The sequence below is a fragment of the Tasmannia lanceolata genome, unplaced genomic scaffold (assembly GCF_043159265.1).
Source record: "Tasmannia lanceolata isolate RefF3 unplaced genomic scaffold, GAP_Taslan_0.1 ptg000006l, whole genome shotgun sequence".
In the NCBI taxonomy this organism is placed as follows: domain Eukaryota; kingdom Viridiplantae; phylum Streptophyta; class Magnoliopsida; order Canellales; family Winteraceae; genus Tasmannia; species Tasmannia lanceolata.
This window is the reverse complement of record NW_027518683.1, coordinates 3,080,274-3,103,117: the sequence shown is the minus strand read 5'-3', so window position 1 is coordinate 3,103,117 and position 22,844 is coordinate 3,080,274. Positions and strand designations below refer to the sequence as shown.

Here is a 22,844-nt window from a genome sequence, read left to right as displayed (position 1 = left end):
TAATTTGGGTTCCCAAACTTGTGTTTGTAATTGTGTTTGTTCTCTTTACCATTATTGTGATTTTTTGAAATGTCAAATTCCATTCATCATAGTTGTTAGCTTTCTGTATGAGTCTATTTCTGGTTTAACCTTTTCCAGAATGCAAAAGTTCTTTTAAAATAATTACATCGTTTCCCAGGTGTAATATCTTTGTTCCGCCGAAGCGTTCTATTGAGCATTGAATCGATAATTCATAATATCTAATGAGCTATTGTATGCAGGTTGTGGAGGCTAGTCATGATTTTGTGCCACTCTTGTTACTCACAGCTGATCGCCCCCCAGAGCTGCAGGATGCAGGAGCAAACCAAGCAATTAATCAGGTTTCTTCACTTATCGGTTGCTCTGTTTTGCTCCTTTTTCCCCTCTTCAAGAATGTGCTTTCTTTATTTCCTGGTTTTAGTATTTCTAGTTGGAATATTGAAGCATGAAAACAAAAAGTGAAAACCCATGGAAAAATAGGGTTTCTGCTCAAACTTATAAAAGCCTTCTAAAACAATGATATGTTGTTATTATTATTATTATTGTTATTGTTATTGTTATTGTTATTGTTATTGTTTTGGTATGCATTTCGGTCATGATGGAAATGGAAACATGGCTTCGAATGAAAATTTCAGTGTAAATCTGTAAAATCATGGAAATGTATGGAAACATATGCAAATGATGGACATTTAAGATGAAACCTGAGGAAGTGCTAGAATAAGAATCGACACAAATTAAAAGCCATCACATAAGCAAAAAAACCATCCATACTAGTTTAATGACATCAAACACCTAGTGACAGGATAATTCAATACGGATCTGTTTGGTTGATGTATTTGCCGTGGGTTTCGGGCGGAAAATTGGTTTATTTTTCATCAAACCCTGTTGGACGGATGTTTTATTGGCATACCCGACATTTTTTCGCCGATGTGGAATCCCTGTCGGGTTATGTGGTATGCATTTTGGTCATGATGGAAATGGAAACATGGTTTCGAATGAAAATTTCAGTGTAAATCTGTAAAATCATGGAAATGTATGGAAACATATGCAAATGATGGACATTTAAGATGAAACCTGAGGAAGTGCTAGAATAAGAACCGCCACAAATTTAAAACCCATCACATAAGGAAAAAGACCATCCATACTAGTTTAATGACATCAAACACCTAGTGACAGGATAATTCAATATGGATCTGTTTGGTTGATGTATTTGCCGTGGGTTTCGGGCGGAAAGTCGGTTTATTTTTCATCAAACCCTGTTGGACGGATGTTTATTGGCTTACCCGACATTTTTTCGCCGATGTGGAATCCCTGTCGGGTTATGTTGCAGACATATTCCGTTGCTTGGGTTTCCGTTTCTCGTCGATAGAAATGTCCATTTTCTTTTCGTTCTCTCCGTATCCCAATCACATCTCTTGCTCTCCTCAAGCACCTCTCTCATCAATGGTTCAGTGCAATCATCGCCTTCATTCGAACGGTCTGGTTCCGCGCGAAATAGGTACTCCTCTCATCTCTCTCATCTCCTCTCTCTCTCTCTCTCTCTCTCTCTCTCTCTCTCTCTCTCTCTCTCGGTCTGTCTGTCTTTCTCGTCACCTTCCTAAGTTCTTGTCCATTTCTGTTTTGCCTGCTAATCAAATTAATTCAATTTCCACTGAAATACTTATCTTTAAGGTAGCAGTTTACCTATTGATTGCAGAGCTATAAGTGTTTTATAGTCTCGGAACAAACTTTAGATTCCCAAATATGGCCTTATGGGAGTTGGTACTTAGATTTGTGAAGCTTCTTGTGATTCCTGATTTGTGGTTATGGTTGGCAAAGTTGTGGGTTGTGGAGTTTGTAGAACTGGTCAGGGTGATAATCTGATTTGCTTGGGTACAGTTGCCATGTTAAGGAAAAATGAAAAATCATTATTTGTTTGAGATGGTGCTTTTTATTAATAGATACTAAACTTGGATTTCTTTTTCCTTGTTTGATCACTTATGCATTTTATATTCTTGGATTTTAGGTCAATCATTTTGGTTCATTTGTGAGGTTTTTCTTTAGTCTTCCACCACCTGCTGATCATATTCCTGCAAGGATGGTGCTTACAACAGTTGATTCTGCCTTACACAAAGCAACCCAAGCACCTTATGGCCCTGTACATATTAATTGTCCTTTCAGAGAGCCATTGGAAGACAGTCCGAGAGAGTGGGACCTTAGCTGCTTGAAAGGATTAGATTCATGGATGTCAAAGGAAGAACCATTTACTAAATACATCAGAATGCAACATTTTCGTGCATGTAATGAATTTCACAGTCAAGTAGCAGAGGTTCTAGAAATAATTCAACGTGCTAACCAGGGGCTTCTACTAATCGGTGCTATCCATTCAGAAGATGAGATATGGGCCGCTCTACTCTTGGCTAAACACCTTTTCTGGCCGGTTGTAGCTGATATCTTGTCAGGTCTACGGTTCCGAAAATTTTTGACTTCTTTTCCTGAAACTGAAGACAATTTTCTATTTATAGATCATTTCGATCATCTTCTTCTCTCAGACTCAGTTAGGGGTTGGGCACAGCCAGATGTGGTTATTCAGGTATGGCTCGTGATGTCTGTTTTTTTTCCAATACTTGTCAGTGTTGAACATGCTCAAAACAAAATTCTTTTGAAGATTTATTGATTTTAGAAGGTGATAACCATGCCTGGACAATTTTTTTTTTTTTTTGAAATATTGTTTTTCTGCATCCCTTTCCATGGAAGTTACGACCTGGAACATACGTTTCGTTGCTTTGTCTTACAAGATAGATATTGTTATACATTTATTCTAATGGGATGTCTTCTCTGTTAGCAGAGTAATAAATGATATCTCCCTTATTGCTTGCATTAGAATTTATTCCACCAAGACATGAAAGTTGCACATGACTTCAGCAGATTATGCAGTAGTTGCATATGTTCACCTAGTCGATATGACCATGTGGATCACCTAGTTTTGTGCTTCCCAGTCTCCTTCAATTAGCACCTGAAGTCGGCCTTACCTCATGATAGATTTTTAAATTTTAATTTCGATGAGTAACAGTAGGGGCTGATATCTATAGTTCAGTCTTGGTGGAATTGTCTTAGTGGCTCATATTTCAATATCGGGATTTGCTTGGGACCGTCGCAGAAGGCATTTCACGGACTGGCTGTTGCATGAGAGTGCAGCCACCTCATATAATAAGACAAAATCTGTTAAAAAGTGAGCCTATATGGATGCTCTCTCATGCAACAGCCGGTCCACGAAATGCCTTCTGCGATGGTCCCTAGCAAATCCCTTCAATATCACTTGCGATGTTGTGGAAAATTTTCTTCTGGTGGCAACAAAGTGCATATGGAAGCCCTGTGATTGCCTTCAATCTTTTGTTGGCACGGATTTCATATACAATAATGGGTTTGGGGTTGCCGGGGGGTGGGGTGGAGGTTGTTGCCATTAGAAGTCTCCTGTTAAATTGAGAGGAAAATTCTTTGCCCAATTTTGTTCTGTCTGGGTGTTTAGAGATGATTTATATGATGGTTTTTTTCCTCCCTTGACCTTGTTTCTTCATTTCCTATGTTTCATTCTAAGTTTCTAGTCATTTGCCTTTTTGTTTCCTTACAGAATAGTGATTAAAAAAAATCTGATTTGGCAGTTTACAAACATTGCACCCATATTATTCCAGGAATAAAGTTTCACACAGCACTTGCCATATGTCTGGCTGTAGTGGAGCACTTCAGTAATTATCTGAAAAGAATTCATCTATTTATAGTACCAACTGGAGCTTACTATGGTCAATACAAGACCAGAAAGAGGCATATTATTTCTCGGGTGTGGTTACAACCGACAATTATTGATCCATCACTATCTCTTTTTTTCTTTTCTGAGTCCAAAGATCCTTTTGATATTTTAAAATATAGCAGCTGAATAATTCCCTTAATGGGTTTCCTAATTAGTTGAAGTCCACATTTATGTCCTACATTTATTGGTCCTAATTAGTCCGTGCCATTGGTGATGAATATGATATATGTATTTTCTTTCCAACAGACTAACTTAGGCTTATTTGATAATGTTAGGCACTACATCAATGTTGATTGGATTTCTATTTCGTAATATCAACAGATCGGTAGCAGGATAACAAGCAAGCGTATTGCTCAAATGCTGGAGGCCTGCTCTCCATGTTCATATATTATGGTTGACAAGCATCCTAACCGTCACGATCCATCTCATATTGTGACCCACCGGATTCAAAGTACCATAACTGAATTTTCTGATTATTTACTTAGAGTTCATTTCCCAAGGAAGATCACCAAATGGAGCAGCTTCCTGCAAGCACTTAATATGATGGTACCAATTCTACGTTTGTGAACTATGATGTTTTTTTAGTTATATGTAGTTATTTCATTTGCTCTTCCTTTTAAGCTCTCCATTTGTGTTCCCCTTGGAGCTATGTTGCATTAGTATGGATACGAGTGTCGGATTTGGCAAACCTCAAAAAGAACGATTCGTGGATTCAAAAGTTTAATATGGTTATAACAAGTAATACATTGAATATTTTAATAGGTTAAGTAGATATAATATTTTATTTCCATTTAAGAAACTTAGTATTAGGATGGGTAAAAGTCAAAACATATGGTAATTGTAAAGTTGTGGTAGGAGTATTCATAAACAACAGATAAAGGAGATCTAGAAGTGTCTCAGAGAATCTTGAAGTATTGGAATCCGAGACGTGTCCGGCATGGATTCTTTGCCCATTTAGAAGATTGGAGCCCATTCTTTTGTTTGATGCAGTGATGCTTTTCTTTCTTACCATTTGACCTTTTTTCAACCATGATCAGTGCAAAAAGCTTTCTATTCAATAGTTAACTTTTTATTTCAGACCCAATCATCATAAGCACTGTCCTCTTTAAAATGTTTCTCAACTTGTTCATATGCTTTTCATGTGAGAACCCAATTCAATTTGTCTTGCTATTCAGTTTTAATATTAAACTGGGTCTCTGTTCTCTCCTTGGAATATGGTGGTTAAAAATATTGAATTCATGCGGTATTTCCCACTTTAATTTCCCCCAAAAAAACGAAGGAAAGATTGGGTCTCAACAACTGCCTTATCTTTCAATCCAGTGCTTTATGATGCTTGTATTATTTTAAGAGAAGTGGTGAGTTTCTAGATAGGAAAGTACTATATTTCTTTGCTTTATGGTGAAGATTTTTTTTTAATTTCAGGTTGCATGGGAAATTTCATTCCAAATTCATTCCGAGAACTCCTTGACTGAACCACATGTTGCACAAGTGATATCCGAAGCACTTCACAGTGATGCTGCTTTATTTATTGGAAACAGCGTTGCCATACGCTATGCGGACATGTATGGACGGGCTCGGGTTAACTCTGCAACTGATATTTCGTCTTTAATGGAAAGCTTGGAGCTCTCATTCTGTGGAATACGAGTTGCAGGGAACAGAGGGGCAAGTGGGATTGATGGATTGCTAAGCACTGCTATTGGTTTTGCGGCAGGATGCAAAAAGCGAGTAAGTAATTTAGATTTGTGTGCATGCTCTGTTGAGAGAATTTGTTTTTATTCAATCATACCATTAAATGGATGCATTGAGGTTTCAGCGTATTTTTGGTTTAATATTTATATTTACGTAGTTGCTGTTAGACATCTCTTTGGTTTGCCAGTAGGTAGAGGTTAAGGTACCTCTAAAGTCTGGTAAGAGCATGCATTAAGCCCTAAATGACTCACCAATATGAAAACCCTTTTGTACGAACCTCCACCTTAAATCATGTCTTGATATAGTGGATTCAAGGGTGACAATACTTAGTGGCAGTAGGTATAGGGGTTATGGTCCTGATTTCTGTTTTTGTGTAGTGACTGATGGCAAGAAGCTAGCCACATGCAATTGGATTTAACTTTGGCTTATGTGTGCCGTAATGTGATTTATTAAGCCTGTTTCTTTCCATGATGATGAACTCATCACAACTTCAAAATCATAACCATTCAATTTTCTATTTCGCTGCCTGTTACTCTTTAATGAAATGCAGTACAGGTCCAAACCAAAAACGTATGATCATCATATTGAGATTCCATGTGTTCTTCTATGCGCAGGATACATGGTTGAGTGAACTATTCTGCAATTTTGTTCATAAAATGGTATTGCTGATATTGTTGAAATGCTGGTTTTCTTAACACCTGGGCAATACAATTCTAACATGTTGGAACTATTGCTGAGCTATACCATCCCTCCCTCCAACCATACCGTAACTCATAGGCTGACATAAACCTGAATGAAGGTAATATGCTCGCCCACGACATAGTTAAAGCCAGGATTTTACAGAAAAGGAAGTGAGATCCTCTAGATAAACCTCTGAATATTGTATTATTCCTTTCCTTCCATATGACCCATAATGCAGCTAGAAGAATCGGTTTCCAAAGAGTTCTGCCCTTCTTTCACCATGGAGCCGAGGACCATCCCACCAATAGATCTAAAAGCCTAGGAGGCATAACCCATAAGATGCCGAATCTATTGAAAACTCTGCTCCAAATCTCACTCGCCAATTTGCAGTGGAGGTATATATGGTCTACAGCCTTTCCCGATGTGAGATATAGAGTGCAATGATCGATAATCCACATTTTTCTACCGCACAAGTGGTCTACAGTTTGAATCTTGTCTAGAGGAGCCGTCCAGCTGAAAGCTTTCATTCGAAGCGGGGCAGGTATATCCCACACATTAGCGACAGGCGAAGATATAGAAGCCAATGCAATTTGGCTATAAAATGATTTGACGCAGAAGACCCCGTGAGTGTTCTAGATCCAAACCCTTTTATCTTCCTCTGTCTTTTCGATGTATTGAGATCCCACCAATGTAGGAAATTTGTTATTCAATCCAACTCCCGATCAACAAAGCTCCTTCTGAACTCTACTTTCCATGAGATCTCATTGTTTCTCCATTCAAAACATTCTTTTGCCCATGCTCCTTATTCGATGCTAATGCAAATAAATCCGGGAACATCTCTTTTAGAGGTGCCTCACCACACCATATGCATGCCAAAACCGAATGTGCTCCCCAGAGTAGAGCTTGAATCTAACTCTCTCCTTGAATTTCACTCCCTGTGTAAGGATCTCATGCCAAACTGTTAGGCCCATGGGTCTAAATTGATCATCTGATAACTAGTGTCCCAGAAGGGACCATATTTTCTAGTAATGACCTGGCCCAGAGATGATTTTTCTCTTCTCCATATCTCCATAGCCATTTTCCAAGTAGAGCACAGTTGACTACATTTAATTTTCTGATACCCATACCTCCTGCCTTCATTGGCTTGCAAACCTTCTTCCATTTAACTAGATGCATTCTTCTCTTCTCATCTGTACCCCCCAGAGGAACCTTCTCTGAACTTAGTCTATCCGATTAACGACACTCATAGGGCATCTGAAGACTGAGAGGAAGAAAATTGGGATGTTTGTCTGGACAACTTTTATAAGTGTGTGGTGGTGACAGTGTGTGCTTGGATCCTCGAAATCTCTAACGCAGATGAGAGTGATTGTCCCAGAGATGCTCTCTAGTGCTTCTCCTTTTCTCACAATGACTGGATTTCAGTTTATCTTTCCCAAAAGTTGTCCTACTTTCTCAGTTTCTACCTCTACTAGAGCTTTCACCTAATTATGGGATAGAGACTTATACTCCTCTTATTGCGCTTCGTGTTGGCTCTTTTGCTAGTCTGACCTTTGATATAGTAATCTGACTCAAGTGGAGGGAGAGTATTCTTCCCAAGGACTTGAATCCTCCATAACTAAGGATGGGGATTCATTCCTATTAGGAACTTAAATATCCACCTTTCCACTAGAGGAAAAGATTTGGGCTTACTACTATGTGCTCCTTATGTAGAGAAGAGTTGTCCACAAGTCATATCTTCATTCATCACAAAGTAGAGCATGTAATTTTGTTTACAACCATTCCATGCGTTAGTATTAATTGAGTCTTTCCTACCAGGTCAATATTAATTGAGTCTTTCCTATGCAATGATTTGGGATATTAGGATGCAGAGAAATAAGAAAATCTTGATGATGAGAGGAAACCAATTGGTTAATCATAATGGAAATGAAAATTTCCATTATTCCCTATTCAAGTTAAAGAATTCTGGGTTATACCAATCGGAGCGATACTCGGAAATTTGCGGATGTTGTACTCGAGTAGTGCTCCAATAGTGAGGCTTGAACTAAAATGGAATCCCCATCCCTCGATATCCTCAAACTTAATTTTGATGTGAGCTAACGTGATAATACAAGTATATCCGGTATCGAGGTTTTAAATTTCGGTTTCGGTCATTAGCGAATCGTAAACATTTCAGTTTCGGTATGAAATTTTGGCCGAAATCTTGTAAAATCACGCAAACATTTTGGTATGAAATCACGGCCGAAATCCAGGTAAGATTCTTCACCATTGGTTTTTCTATTTCTTTTTTGTTGTTTTTTTAGAAATATCTTCTAGGAATTTCATTGTTCTCTTTTCTGCCAGTGGAGTTGATTTTTGTTAGGGTTTCTGTCGAAATGTTTTTCGACATAATTTTTTGTATTGGAAAAGTTGCATGTTTCGCATATTTTGACCAAAACATTAACAAAATCCTGAAATTTTGGGTGAAATTTGGTGTTTTCTGAATCCATTTTCGAAATTTAGAACCATGACCATTATTTGGGAGGTTTTTAGGAATGATTTTGGTAATTGTTATAGCGTTCTTTGGGCCTATATTGAAGGAACTTTGATAACTTCTTAGCAATCTATGCCTTTGGTGTTGTATGTATAGGGGATTTAAAAAATCTAATCTTATGGCTTTGAGTTTGTCTATAGAAATCTTGCCCTGTTTAATTTGTCTCCCCATACGACTTGTGGCATGGGTGGAGGGAGATTTGTTGGGGAGGTGAGCAAAGATTAGTTATCTCTGAGGAGTGGTGCTGAGTCCAGCCTAGTGAAACTTAACTTTGATGGGCCTAGTTTAGGGAACCCAGGACCGTCCGGCATAGGGGGCCTCCTTAGAGACGATAGTGGATCGACTATTTGGGCCTTCACTGGGCCCATAGGTTTTGTGGACTCGAATGAATCGGAGATGCGAGCGGTGTTACAAGGAATAAGGAAACTGGAATCGCATAACCTTGATAAGGTTGTGGTGGAAGGCGACTCCCTTAATGTAATCCATTGGCTAAAAGGCTCTTCTCGGCCTCCTTGTAGGTTTGTCCATTGGATAGATGAGACTGCGGATCGGATTGGTAGATCGTCAATTTCTTTTCTTCTCGTTAAAAGATCAGCAAATGGAGAGGCCGATAGGCTTGCTAGAGATGGAGTAGATTGGGTTGCTTTGGAGTTTTTTGATTTCCTCCTTCCATGAGGGCTGCTTGATATTTTTTGTATCTGTGTTTGTATTTTCTCTGTCATGAGTCATGACCATCGATTCTCCCCTTTCTCATTTTAATACAATTCATTACCATTCAAAAAAGAAAATGGCTTTGAGATTGTCCCAGGGACTGTGGAAACTAGCAAACTTTATTCTAGACGTATTGGATATTAGTGGATAACTAATGATGGTATTCATGCATGTCCCAAATAGTACAATAAGATGAAAATGCGATGGCTAGAGAAGTTGAACCAGAGTGAACTTACAATTTAGGTTACAGTACCACCTTAGAATGTGGACTTCACCCCTACTGCCACAACCCCCCAAAACTCACTTGATGAAAATGCTACACATGATAGACTAAAAATCTTTCATAGTTAGAATTCAATAGTCATTTGGAATATATTTTCATTTGCTTGGTAGCAGTATTCCATTTTGTGTTTTGTTTCTTGGGACAAATCGTCCCATTTTTTGTGGTTGTATCTCCTCTGTTGTGCAGTTGTTTTGTATTCTTGTAACGATTGATTACCCTGATGGACTAATGTGCATGACACACCTGCAGGTTGAGCCAATGTAGTGGCAATTAATATATAAGCCATGTAATAATTGTTTCGAGCTTATGTGAGTTTTCTTGGCCGAGAAGAAAGTAGAATTTTGTAACCCTAAACCAAAATAGTGAAACTCTTCTCCTGTGGATGTAGGCACACTGCCGAACCATGTAAATATTGCATTCTTGCTTTGGGCGATTGTTTTTCTTGCATCTCTTCTTGTCATTTGTTGCTCATCACATTTGATCCTATTTTGTGAGGTTAGAGATTTCTCAATTTTCTACTTTCTACATCGTCCTTGATATATATTTTTTTGTCTATCACTGAAGAAAAAAAAGTAACAGGTTTAAAATTTAAGTCTTTTTATGTTTTGTCCATTTATTCTTGAACTTGAGGTGTGATCATAGAGTTATGTTCCATTTATTGAAACTATGCAAGGGCATATATCTTTTATACTGCCTATAGGACGCATAATATTGGTCTTAAAACTCTCTTAGTGTTGGAATGTTACGTGGGTAGATTTAATGACACCTCTTATCATGTAGTCTCTCTTTTTTGTTTATCAGGTTCTCTGTGTGATTGGTGATATATCCTTCCTTCATGATACAAATGGACTGGCAATTCTAAACCAAAGGTATGATGATCATGTTTATGTAAGTAGAGGATGCTTCATAACTACTGATAATTATCTTGGAGTTAGTAATTTGTCATGATCCATAGAACATAGCATCTCGTGGAACTGTGAAGGCCGTAGTTTAACAACCTTCCCACCAGTCACCCATTGTTTTGAAGTTTGCCCATCAAACAATTCTTGGAAAGCTGTATAATTTGTAAATGAATGTTTATAGTTTAGACTAAGCATCCCTTGTGTTATTTAAAATAAAAAAAATCTAATATTGTAAGCAGTAGTTTACTGAATTGTAAATTTTCATTTTAGTTTATGACTTTAACATGATCTGTCATGGTGTTTTTGCAACCTTCGTGATTGCGACAGTATACTGAAAAAAATATCATCAAAACCCCAAAATCCAGAACAGTGATTATGATATGTAGGGTATATTACTCATCCCATTGATGCTTCTAACTTCCATTTTTCCAGAATCTCAAGTGGGTAAGAAATATTTTGTATGCAATGAAGCCTATGAGCGAATCTAAAGGCATTTAACAACCCCTGATTTCTTTTAGAGATGTGAATGCAATGTTTGTTTGTAAGTGTTGGAACAGAACTTTCTTGTAAACAGTAGAAAAGTTATATATATATATATATATATATATATATATATATATATAAGTTTATAAGGTCTAGAGGTCAAATGGCATGGAATAGTAAGACACTAAGTCAGTACATGTAATTCCATTATTTGCAAAACAACCAGCATTGGAATTGCCTTATGGAGGTGAAATATACATGTAACATCGAACCAAGCTAGAATGTGACCAATTCTTTCGATTTGGCTAAGGATATCTACTATAGAGTGGATTCTTAATTCAACCAATTTATCGCCAGTGATGAATTTCTTCCAATCCTCAGGGGCAATGGTGAAAGACATATGATCTGCCTATTTACCCAGGCTCATGGGCTAGGAAATAAAATTAGATTAGGCTCATGAGCCTGGACTTAAATGTATGGTTTGAATATAGTTCTGTTGACACATTTTGGTATGGTAACCTGCCAGATTCTGGCAGCCAAAGATCACCGCCACGATTGACCTGAGATGATACGTGGTACATGAAGCGCCGTAGGGTGGCAGAAAGACATCAGTGTTTCCTCATGGTGAATGCACAACAACTTGAGTTCCCACAAACCCGACAATAGACCTATCATCTCTCTGAAGAGGTCAATGAGCTGCCTAGGAGGCTTTGACTCCCTCTTAAGCCACCTAATATTTGATGAGAGAATTGCCTTCAAGGTAAACTCTGGATTATCCAAGAGCTGCCAAAAATTTGAAACCGAGCAACACAACTCTAACTACAGCATCAATTGCATAATCCTCACCACAAGGACCTTCAAAAGGCAACAAGCCATTGCCATTGAAGTCAGAAACAACCCCTCAAGGCTGGTTTTAGTATCCTTGCCTGGCAGGAGAAACTAGCTATTATTCTAGAAAGATATCTTGGACTTCCTAGAGATGGAGATTTTTTATACGTCACAGTATCAGGAACTGAACGAGAGGTCTCCTTTACTTCTGCCTATGTTTTGATGCAATTCTCTGAGCTCTTTGTGAAAAACGAGAACTTCTCCACCATCGAACTTCTCCACCATAACAGATATCCGCCCTACCTGATCTGAAATCTTGCACCTTGAAGATTTAGAAGCTGGGCCTGAGCAGATCTACCTTTGCCAGTCTATTGAAAATAAATAATATTACCCTAAAGATGGAAGTTTCCAGCAATATTAAGGTCTCCCTCATACATTTGCCTACAGTGGGTACAAACCACCAATTTTCGAGGGTCTTGGGGTCTTGGGACCATCTCCATGATGGCTAGTGGCTCCTGATTTAGCGTAGTAGCCATTTCTCCTTTTTCTAATAGGAAATTTGCCTAAATTTTACATGGCTGCAACTTTCTGATAAAGAAAAATAGGAGCTTCCTTACCCATGGGAAAAAGATTTTGATAGCTAAGGTGTACGTAATAGCTTGCAAAAATCCTGTCTCAGGTATAGTCACATTTATTCGCTAAACGTTAATTCTTAAGCAATTGCAAGGTATTGCGGGATGAAACTCACCAATTTCTTCTCCAACCACAATAAATCAAATTTCATCCCAAATCCGACTGATCATAGGCAGTTTTTCCTTATGAGTTTTCTACCCACCACTAATACTCAACTACTATAGAGATTGAAAGATTTAAAGATAATAAAAGACATTTGTCTTTATAGTTGTCACCTCAAGACTTTTATAACAGCTTACACCCTTGGATGTGAGGTCTATTCCAAAATTACCTAACCTTATTGGGGCATATAGCTCAGTGGTAGTGTGTCTAGACTCTAGAGTATGTGCTTGACTTAAATCCGGTCTTAGTTCATATTGCATACACTTGAGTTTCCCTAAGTAATAATGGATCACAGAACTAGAGTTCCTCCTAAATTAAACCATGCGACAGTGATATTGCATTACTCCCGAACGATGGTCCATGGAAGGCATATAAATAACGTACCCACATATAGGTTTTGGGGTACTTTTCTTCTGCTCTTTACTTTTAAATTTTCCTTCGTCTTGTGCATTTTTTTCATTCCTTTGCATCATGTTAAACAAAAGCATTCATCAAATTTTCGTCTTGATTTGTTTTTTTACCATGTAGAAAAGTCTTCTCCGTATATGCCCTCGTGCTTATTCAATAAAAGACCTTATTTGCTAGCCCGCATTTTGCTATATTCTTTTTGCATCATGACAATCATTTCATGGCTTCCTTATTTCAAGACATGGCAGATCTGCATCTTCTCATTCCTAAAATTCTCTTATTTAATAGAGGCTGTACAGAACAACACAATGATCTTCTTTGAACTTCAATTATATGTTGATATGTGTAATATGTAGACGCCCATGATATCTATAGATGTATGACAAATTTAACACCTTCATTTTTTCCCATTTTCTTAAATATTGTTGGAGTTATTGTGATGGTAAAATTTACTCTCATTTCATCTGAGTATGGTAATGACTACTAAAATTTCTAAATACTTGCTTTGTCAAATGTATTTGTTGTTTGAAGGACATGGAGAAAACCTATGACAATACTTGTGATAAACAACCATGGTGGTGCAATTTTCAGTCTTCTTCCAATTGCAGATAGAACTCAATTGAAGGTATTAGAGAAGTACTTCTACACATCCCATACTATCTCGATTAGCAAGCTCTGTGAGGCACATAGGTAATGGATCAAACAATATATGCATCTGTGTTTAAAATTATTTAATCTTAACTATCTTTGTTTCAGTTTCTTTTTTTCCCTCTGATTAACTTCTTTTGATGGGGCTTCCACTAAAACATTTTATGTATAATGTGTTACATTGAATAGGGCGCTTGATATGGAAAGGTAATGAAAATTTTGTATGGGGCGCTTGATACGGAAGGGAATGAAAATTTTGTATGTAGTGACACTTGAATACAATACAATACAATATATATATATGCTTGTGTGTGAATGCTGATGACTATGTTTCTCATCATGTTAACATGTGCATGATAACCACATGATGAGTCTGCTGCTTCGCAAAATTGAATTGAAATTTAAAGGATAACTTGACTAATTTTTGACTTCCTTGTAGATTGCCAGTAGATGGTCAGCGTATTTATTTCAGTGTATGCATCTCAAGGCAACTAACTTCATAGTTAGCCAAGCCTATTTGTCACTGGGTTTGCTCCTGGGGACCCCACCCAGTAGAAGTGCTGAGAGTAGTCAAAGTTTAGAATTGGTTAAATGAATGTGGTTGGACATAAAGACTTAAGATATTTGAGGTGATGGATCCAACCCAGCTCACCCACGAAGATTAAGCAACGGAGATCAGTGAATTGTTTGTGTGTGGGTGTCTCTCTCTGTGTTATTGTGTATGTGGGATGGAGGGACAGGGGAGGGGGCCACGGTGGATAGTGGTGCTATTTTTTAATGAAATAAGTACTTCATAATCAAATCCAACATTTCAAAACTCACTGGAGAAATACCGAAATACTGACTCACCCAAGCTTGTAAATACTTCATTTGACTTGCCCAAGCCCATCAAAAGATCAACAGCTTAATCATTGAGTGGCCCAAAGCAATCTAGTTTTGCCTTCTGTGAGTTCTTGTCTGAGTTTTTAAACATAGATTACCTTAGACAGAATATGCCTTAACAGAAAAAGAAATTGACATTATTCCAGTAAGGCACATAAACAGTTGATCTATATGATGAGCTCTAACAAAAAAATTATTACCAGAAAAGTGAGCTGATGATTATTTTGTCCTAATCCTTTCTCCAGATTTTCTTTTTCTTATTATGTCTCATAAATTTTTGAAATATGCTTGTATGGAATAATCATGGAATCCGTGAAATTAATTCTGTGAAAGTTCTGTTTTACAATTTACCTCAAGCACACAATCAGATCTATTCTTACCATTTTCAGTTTAAAATCATGCACATTGAATGGGCAGAGTGGAGCATTTACATGTGAGGACAAAAACAGAACTTCAACATGCTTTATGGATATCTCAACAGGCTCAGGCTGACTGCGTGATTGAAGTTGAAAGTTGCATTGAGGATAATGCCACTTTCCATAGGTTTTTTTTCTTTCATATGACTTTAATATCTATTTCCAATTATGTAATTTATTTCTTAGAAAATCTATTTTCAATTATGTAATTTATTATCTATTTAACACTTTGTATGCTTTTTTACAGCATTTTAAAAAAATCTGCTTGTAAAGCAGCAGATCATGCTTTCAGCACCCTTTCAAGATTTGCAATTCCAGATCATGTCTCCAGTGGTGTCTTTCTCTGCAAGATCCATAGAATGGAGTATTCGTTGTACAGGCAAGTTTCTTAAAAATCATGAATAAGTTAGAAATGGAATAAATCTCCTCAACAAATTAAAAATTTATATCATCAGGTTTATTAATCAGAAAAAGAAAGAAATTACTGGATGCAATGTTCTGATTTGACTACAGGATTCAGCTTTGCGCCCCGCTTACTTCAGCTCCAGTCAATAAAGAATGCAAAAGTTTTTACAGAGAAGGGTTCATCTTAACTTTATTCCTTGAAGATGGAAGTCTAGGATTTGGTGAGGTTAGTAATGATTATGACTTCTATTTTTTTTGATAGGTTAGAAATCATTATGACTTTTATTGATTGTTACTAAGTCATTACTCCCATGTTTAGAACAATCAATGAAAGAAAGAATTTGCACATTTCCATCTGAGTTTCTCATCTTGGCATGGTTGGTATCGAGAGTGGTCCCATTATTCAGTGCCAATTGTGCCAGTGTGTGTCATCATGTGATGCCAGGAAGATGTTTCACTATCAATCCTAATATGATATTACTTTCATTTAGGTTAAGAATGCTCATCTCCTTTCTCTTATTGAATACCTCTGATTTAGCATTCTTTCAGAAAATATCTTTGGTTTTTTATTGATCTATTTTTTTTGGGGACCCCCTGTGTTGATTTTGATACACCTCTTTATTTTAAATTATAGAGCTGCATCATACACTACAAGTACAACTATAATTAGTTATTATCTGATATTTTACTAGATAATGTAATATCTTTTATCATATCTTTCAAGATTTTGCCATATTGGTAGGGAACTGATATTTTTACCCCTTTGTTATTTCGATACACCTCTTTATTTTAAATTATAGATCTGCATCATACGCTATAACTATAATTAGTTATTATCTGATATTTTACTAGATAATGTAATATCATTTATCATATCTTTCTAGATTTTGCCCATGTTTCCCATCTCTCTCTCTCTCCAATTTTTTGACTTGAGGAAGTCAAAATAAAGTATGGCTCTCCAAAAGCTGTGCTTTTCAAGTCCAGTGAATAAAATGAACCAGAAGTTATCCAACATTTTTAGTGATTATGATTTAGCATTTCAATGTATATATTTGGATAATTTAGATTTCTGTAATCTAAACTTTTTATCAGGTTGCCCCTATCGAAATCCACAAAGAAGACTTGCTAGATGTTGAACAGCAACTAAGATTTCTCATTCATATGATACAAGGAGCTGAGATATGTTATTTTCTACCGTTGCTCAAAGGCTTCTTTTCTTCTTGGATATGGAGAAGCATAGGAGTCCTGGTAGGTGCACCTACCCATATTCAGAAGTTGAAAGATGTAACACACATATTGTGTGGCCCTTGATTTTAAACAGCTAATTGTTTGCCCTGTTTTCCAGCCATCTTCCATCTTCCCAAGTGTGAGGTGTGGTCTAGAGATGGCTATCCTTAATGCTTTAGCTGCAAGACAAGGTTCTAGTCTGGCAGATGTAATTCTTGGCTGTGGAAGTTTGTCACTTGAGACCCAGTTAGTTAAAGCAGATAATATACTTCAAAGTTCTCCAAGAGTAAAGATCTGTGCCCTTATAGATTCTAATGGTACTCCAAAGGAGGTTGCACATGTTGTTGCTCAACTAGTCGACGAAGGGTTCACCACAGTGAAGCTGAAGGTACACATATACATTACCCAAGTTACATTTTGAGATATGCATGAACCTATGACTCTCAATAAGGTTCCACAATAAACAATTGCAGTGTATGTTTTGCTTTCAAAAATAAAAATGTAACTTGGCGTCCTAAACCAATATTGTTTTCTTTCATTTCTTTTGTATATTTTCAAGATTGATCTATCTTCAACAGGGTCATCATTCTTTTACAGTCAATACCAAAAAACATTCAAGATGAATGATCCATTGCGTAACTTTCCGTTACAGGTTGCACGTCGAGCAAACCCTGTTGAAGACGCAGCTGTTGTCCAAGAAATTAGACAGAAGGTTGGATACCAGATCAAACTTCGTGTTGACGCTAATCGAAATTGGACATACAAAGAAGCAGTTCAATTTGGATCTTATGTAAAAGGTTTTGACCTGGAGTATATTGAGGTATTTGCCATTATTTATTGTAGTATGAATTACTATTTGTCATACGGTACCACGGTTATCCAAAAAAAAACCTGTCACTGTTACAAGCAGAGATCTGCTTTATTCTGGATTTCATCTCTCTTTTGTTCCATCAGCATGGGAATCATAAATTAATGTTTACACAATAAAAGGTGATTTTGCATCAATGGTGTAGGTAAAGCAATATTTCACAGTATAATTTTTGGCCTTGCATGGATTATTCAAATAATAAATGTTTGGTAGGTAAAGCAGATCACATTATAATTTTAGGCCTTGCATGATTATTCAAATAGTAAGTTTCTGGAGCTCATGTCTTTAAGACTTGGAAGTTATCATTCTTTACCAATCTCATTGTCGTCTAAGTGGATCCCACGTACAGAAGCATACTTAGCTTATAATTAACTAGGAAATTAACCATATTGAAGTCAAAGCAGAAAGTGAAACCATAGGAGGTCAGGAGAAAAAAACGTATTTTCAGGGATATCTTTAGCTCACCTTACACAGAAACTTGGCAGTTATTTTTTTGAAGAAGATGACAATATATTAATAAAGCCAATAATGGCAATCAGTACATGGGGACAAGACGTCCCCCAAATATATCAGACCTTACATGAGATCCCATTACAGATCAAGGGGGCCTTGAACTGAAACAATGACAGACTCCCGGTCCACTCCTTCCCGCGCAAGTTTGTCCGCCATCTCGTTAGCCGATCGGTGCCGGTGTTGTAATTTAGGACAGATCAGAGTAACCAAGTCCCTGATCTCGTCAATTTTGATCGCAAATTGCCAGAATTATTGGAGGAATCACCTTCAACAATCACGGGATTAGTTTGGTGCTTCACATACCATTGAAGACCGAATAGGAGGGCCGATACCTCTGCTTCGTTCGCGTCGCAAATCCCAGCTGGACCGGAGAAGGACATGAGTGTAGTCTCCAAGTGATTGTGTAATAATCCACCAATGCCCGCTCTCCCCGGAAAAACTTGGCAGTTATTGATATTTCAAACATTTTATGCTCCCAGCATCTAGTCAGGCTTTTTTTTTTAAAAAAAAAATGGTATCTTGTCAGGCTTTGTTAAGTCATCTCTATACATTTTTCTCGGGTTTTAGAAAGAAAAAAAAAGATTCTGTCTGTGATGGATCCTCTCAAAGTCTGCACTATCCTTGATCTCCACAACCGTAACAACTTGAGCAATGTTATGATTGCAAACAGCATTGAACTTCTTCATTTCTACTTCTTCAATAAGTACTGAGTAATGTAATTCATGTTAATATTTATAGATGCCATGTTGAACTCAACCTAGTAAGCTGTTGTTGCTTTTCTTCATCTTTCCACTGTTTTAGGAACCAGTGCATTTTGAAGATGATATCATCAAGTTCTGTGAAGAGACTGGTTTGCCTGTAGCATTAGATGAAACCATTGACAATCTTCAAGGAGATCCTTTTACCAAGCTTGGTGAATTCTTACACCCTGGAATAGTTGCTATCGTAAGTAAAAAATATATATTTTTGAAGTGATAAGGATTGTTGGATTTCACTATATTAACTTTATGCACATGACCTGGTTTTTGCGTTTATGGTCCTGTTAGGTTATCAAACCAAGTGTAGTTGGGGGATTTGAAAATGCAGCCCTGATTGCTAGGTGGGCCCAACAACATGACAAGATGGCTGTCATCAGTAGTGCATTTGAGAGTAGCCTAAGTTTGTCTGCATATGTTCAGTTTGCATACTATCTTGAGCAGCAGAACATAGAAATTTGCAGAATGAAGAATAAAGAATTGAGTCCAACTATAACTCATGGCCTTGGGACTTATCGATGGCTTAGGGGTGATATAACCACTGAACCGCTCAAGATTTGCTTACATCCACATGGTGACACAGTAGACGCATCTGTAGAAGATGCAGCTACACTCCTCCGCAATTTCCAAATCAACCCCGAAGCTGTGCAGAGAAGTTACCGTGAAGAACAAGTTCGGACATACCTATTGGCAGTTGATTGTGAGGACTTATCATGTTCCTTCAAAGTTCATGATGTTGGAATTAACATAAATGTAAGTATCCTGACCCATGCTCATATAAAAGAAACCTGTTCCATAAAGATCAGGATGCTTTTTGAATAGTAAATGTTGTTTGAGGAAGTATAAAATTATGCCTCGTTATGCAGCTTGTTTGGTAATTTTTGCTTTTCTAACAGTCGATTGTGAGGGGCCTTTTGTATTGCTTTGGCTGAGATGGAAAGGCTGGTTCTGCTTGGTTGATGTGGGACATATTTTTGGATTGGAAATTAATTTTTGTTTGAAATACTAGATTTAAGTCTCGTCCGGAACTACTACATAATTATAACATGCATGGATAGTTCCGAGTTCATTCTGTCTGGAAATCTTCCCGACATGTATTTAACCATAGCTTTAAATTTCCACTGAAACCGACTTGAAATGACTGAAATGTTTCTTTTTCCATTCCCATGAAACACATTCTGAAACTGAAACAAATAGCAAAACCAAAACTGTCAGCGTATTAATGGTGTATTGTATCAGTATGTGTTACATAATTATATTTATATGAATTGCATGTGAAATGTGATTATATATTATATATAGATTTTTGTGTGAATTATATGTGAAATGTGGTATGTATTGAATTATCAGATAATGTGTGATTAATGTTGTTAAAACATTGTGATTTTTTTGTTATGTGATGGTTTTGTAATGTGTATTTGTACTACTTCTAGTCCATTATGAAGTTTCATCTTAAATGTCCATCGTTTGCATATGTTTCCATACTTTTCATAATTTTACAGGATTTTCATTGAAATTTTCATCCAAAATTGACATGTTTCCATTTCGATCACGATCAAAATGCATACCTAAACTGAAACATGAAACCTTATATGTAACTATTTATGCAATCAGATATGATATTAAAACAATATTTAAGAAAGGAAAGTCAGAGAGCAAGCCGCAGAGCAAGCTTTTACTTCAAAATTCATAAGATATGACCTCCATACCGGACTCGACAAAAGTAATTAGGGAGCATTAGGGTTGCACAACGAAATAGATCTCAGCCCTCCTGCATTTTAATCTAATAGCTGCCGTTTTAACTTAAAACAAAATGTCTAGGATTGGCTTAAGTGCCCTTAATAAAGTCACATGCTTAATTAAAAAATCGCATGACCTTTAACGTAAAGAAAAGCACAGAAATACCCCTTTATATTGAAAGACATCTCCTTTTAACTAGCTGTCTTGTTGATGATTTTTACCGTTCTGTGGATGTTCAAAATCAAATAAAAACTTACTGCATCAACTATCTTGCACAGGATATAGACATATCAGGTAGGGCACTGTACCATAGACCATTTTCCAGTCCTAAGAGATAGGAAGAAATTTAATCAGTGGTTACCTGGTTCATTCAGTCTCATACGTCTCGAAGTGATGAGTTTGCTTCTTTCTTTATTTTTTTTTAAAAAATAGGAGCTCTTTAAGATGTGGAAGCTTCAACCCATCACTATGGATGACTAGGATGGTATTCTTTGACACACATAAATGTAAACCAAAACATGATACTAGTATTCCTCTCACTTTTATGGGGTGTAAAAGTGATGACTCAGGCTGGGGTCCTATTGCTGCTAGTGTTGAAGGTGTGCTATCATATCAATGTGGCTGCTGCCCTATCATCAAAGACTCTTAGCACCAAGCTGGATTAAATGAGTTTCAAGTTTATTAATGTTGGATGCTTCATATCAATGTGACTGATGCCCTATCATCAAAGACTCTAAGCACCAAGCTGGATTAAATGAGTTTTCTAAGTTTATAAATGTTGAATGCTTCATCTGTTTCAGTAAAGGACTTTGCTGCAGAGTACTTTATAAGTGTTTTCACAACTGTGTTAAATGAGCCATGTCGTCGTAGGGTAATTCCCACATACATTCCTGATGGCTTGATTTCACACCTGGAATGATTATGAACATATCCATGCTTTAAAAGTTACGACCACTATTTGAATTGTGTCGTAACAGTCATTGGTGATTCTGTTGCTGGTATATAAGTGTAGACTGGTGTACTAGCCAACAACCCACTAATGTACGTGTAAATATGTAGTCATATCCAGCAACCCGCCAAGGTTGTGATAGTTGCTCTCACCAATAGCTAGTTCCTCATGTCATTATGTAAAAATGTGCTGACAAATCAGATCACTTGCTTCCATGGAACCTAAATTATGCTTTTGTGATTTTATTTCTTTTATTTTCTTTTTATTGCTCCATGATTGAACTGATGCAGAACAAGGTCATTGTCTTTCTACATGGCTTTCTTGGAACTGGGGAAGACTGGGTTCCCATAATGAAGGCCCTTTCAGCCACTACAAGATGCATTTCTATTGATCTTCCAGGCCACGGAAGATCGCAAATACACAGGCATGCTGATGCGGGGGCAAAACAAGAACGTAACATCTCAATCGAAGTAATCACAGATTTATTGAATAAGGTGATTAGTGATATTACCCCGGGAAAGATTGTCCTTGTTGGATATTCAATGGGAGCACGGATAGCATTATACATGGCCCTAAGATGCAACAAGAAGGTACTTTGAATGTATTTCTGAAGTTTTTTTATTCACTAAGCTTGATTTTCTGAATTGAGAAGTAGCTAACAAAACTAACTGGTCATAAAGATCGATGGATCTGTTATAATATCAGGAAGTCCAGGATTAAGGGATGTAGCTGCACGAAGAATTCGCACTGCTCAAGATGATGCACGGGCACAGTATCTCATTGCTCATGGCTTGCCGTGCTTTTTGAAGACATGGTATGAAGGAGAACTGTGGAAGAGGTGATTAACCCTTGCTTATACTTCATATTTGTAGTTGTACTATTTATATTTGCCATACTTCCACCTATGAAACCAGAGCACTTTCCCTTGGATACACATATTGACTCAACCATATGAAACCTTTTTTTTTACCTTTCTTTGGTTATAATACTTTTGGAAACAAATAACAGAACTCAAACAGACACCTTATGCATATAATATGTTGCATCAGTACGAGTACAAGTGTCGGAATCCGGCACAAGTATCGAGTGTTGGATTGTGTAAACCTCAAAAGGAAAGATTTGTGGATTATCCAATTTTTTTAATCAATTCTCAGTTTTTAATTTTTTTACATAATAATATGGTTATAACTTATAACAAATCACCATCCAAAAATCTTCACTGTTACCTCCAACCCCCCAACACTACCCACACCCACCCACACAAGAATGAAAAAAAGAAAAAGTAAAGCAAGCAAGCAGCTCAAGAGTACAAATTTGTGTTTTTAT

General features: G+C 37.1%; 1 protein-coding gene across 3 annotated transcripts in view; it reads left to right on the top strand.

Annotated features, from left to right (window-relative positions):
* The window catches only part of PHYLLO (2-oxoglutarate decarboxylase/hydro-lyase/magnesium ion-binding protein), a 34,225-nt gene that overhangs the window by 9,597 nt on the left and 1,784 nt on the right, over positions 1-22,844 (top strand). For 2 of the 3 annotated variants that reach the window (XM_077381565.1, XM_077381566.1), the window contains 16 exons: positions 261-359; positions 2,024-2,590; positions 4,127-4,351; positions 5,228-5,530; positions 10,501-10,568; positions 13,647-13,805; positions 15,063-15,188; positions 15,309-15,440; positions 15,575-15,692; positions 16,559-16,714; positions 16,812-17,081; positions 17,346-17,513; positions 18,876-19,019; positions 19,121-19,582; positions 21,809-22,108; positions 22,199-22,356. In XM_077381565.1, the coding sequence (XP_077237680.1) occupies positions 261-359; positions 2,024-2,590; positions 4,127-4,351; positions 5,228-5,530; positions 10,501-10,568; positions 13,647-13,805; positions 15,063-15,188; positions 15,309-15,440; positions 15,575-15,692; positions 16,559-16,714; positions 16,812-17,081; positions 17,346-17,513; positions 18,876-19,019; positions 19,121-19,582; positions 21,809-22,108; positions 22,199-22,356 (3,455 nt within the window). The remainder of the gene's footprint in view (positions 1-260; positions 360-2,023; positions 2,591-4,126; positions 4,352-5,227; positions 5,531-10,500; positions 10,569-13,646; positions 13,806-15,062; positions 15,189-15,308; positions 15,441-15,574; positions 15,693-16,558; positions 16,715-16,811; positions 17,082-17,345; positions 17,514-18,875; positions 19,020-19,120; positions 19,583-21,808; positions 22,109-22,198; positions 22,357-22,844) is intronic. The other variant, XR_013251185.1, reaches the window with a different exon arrangement.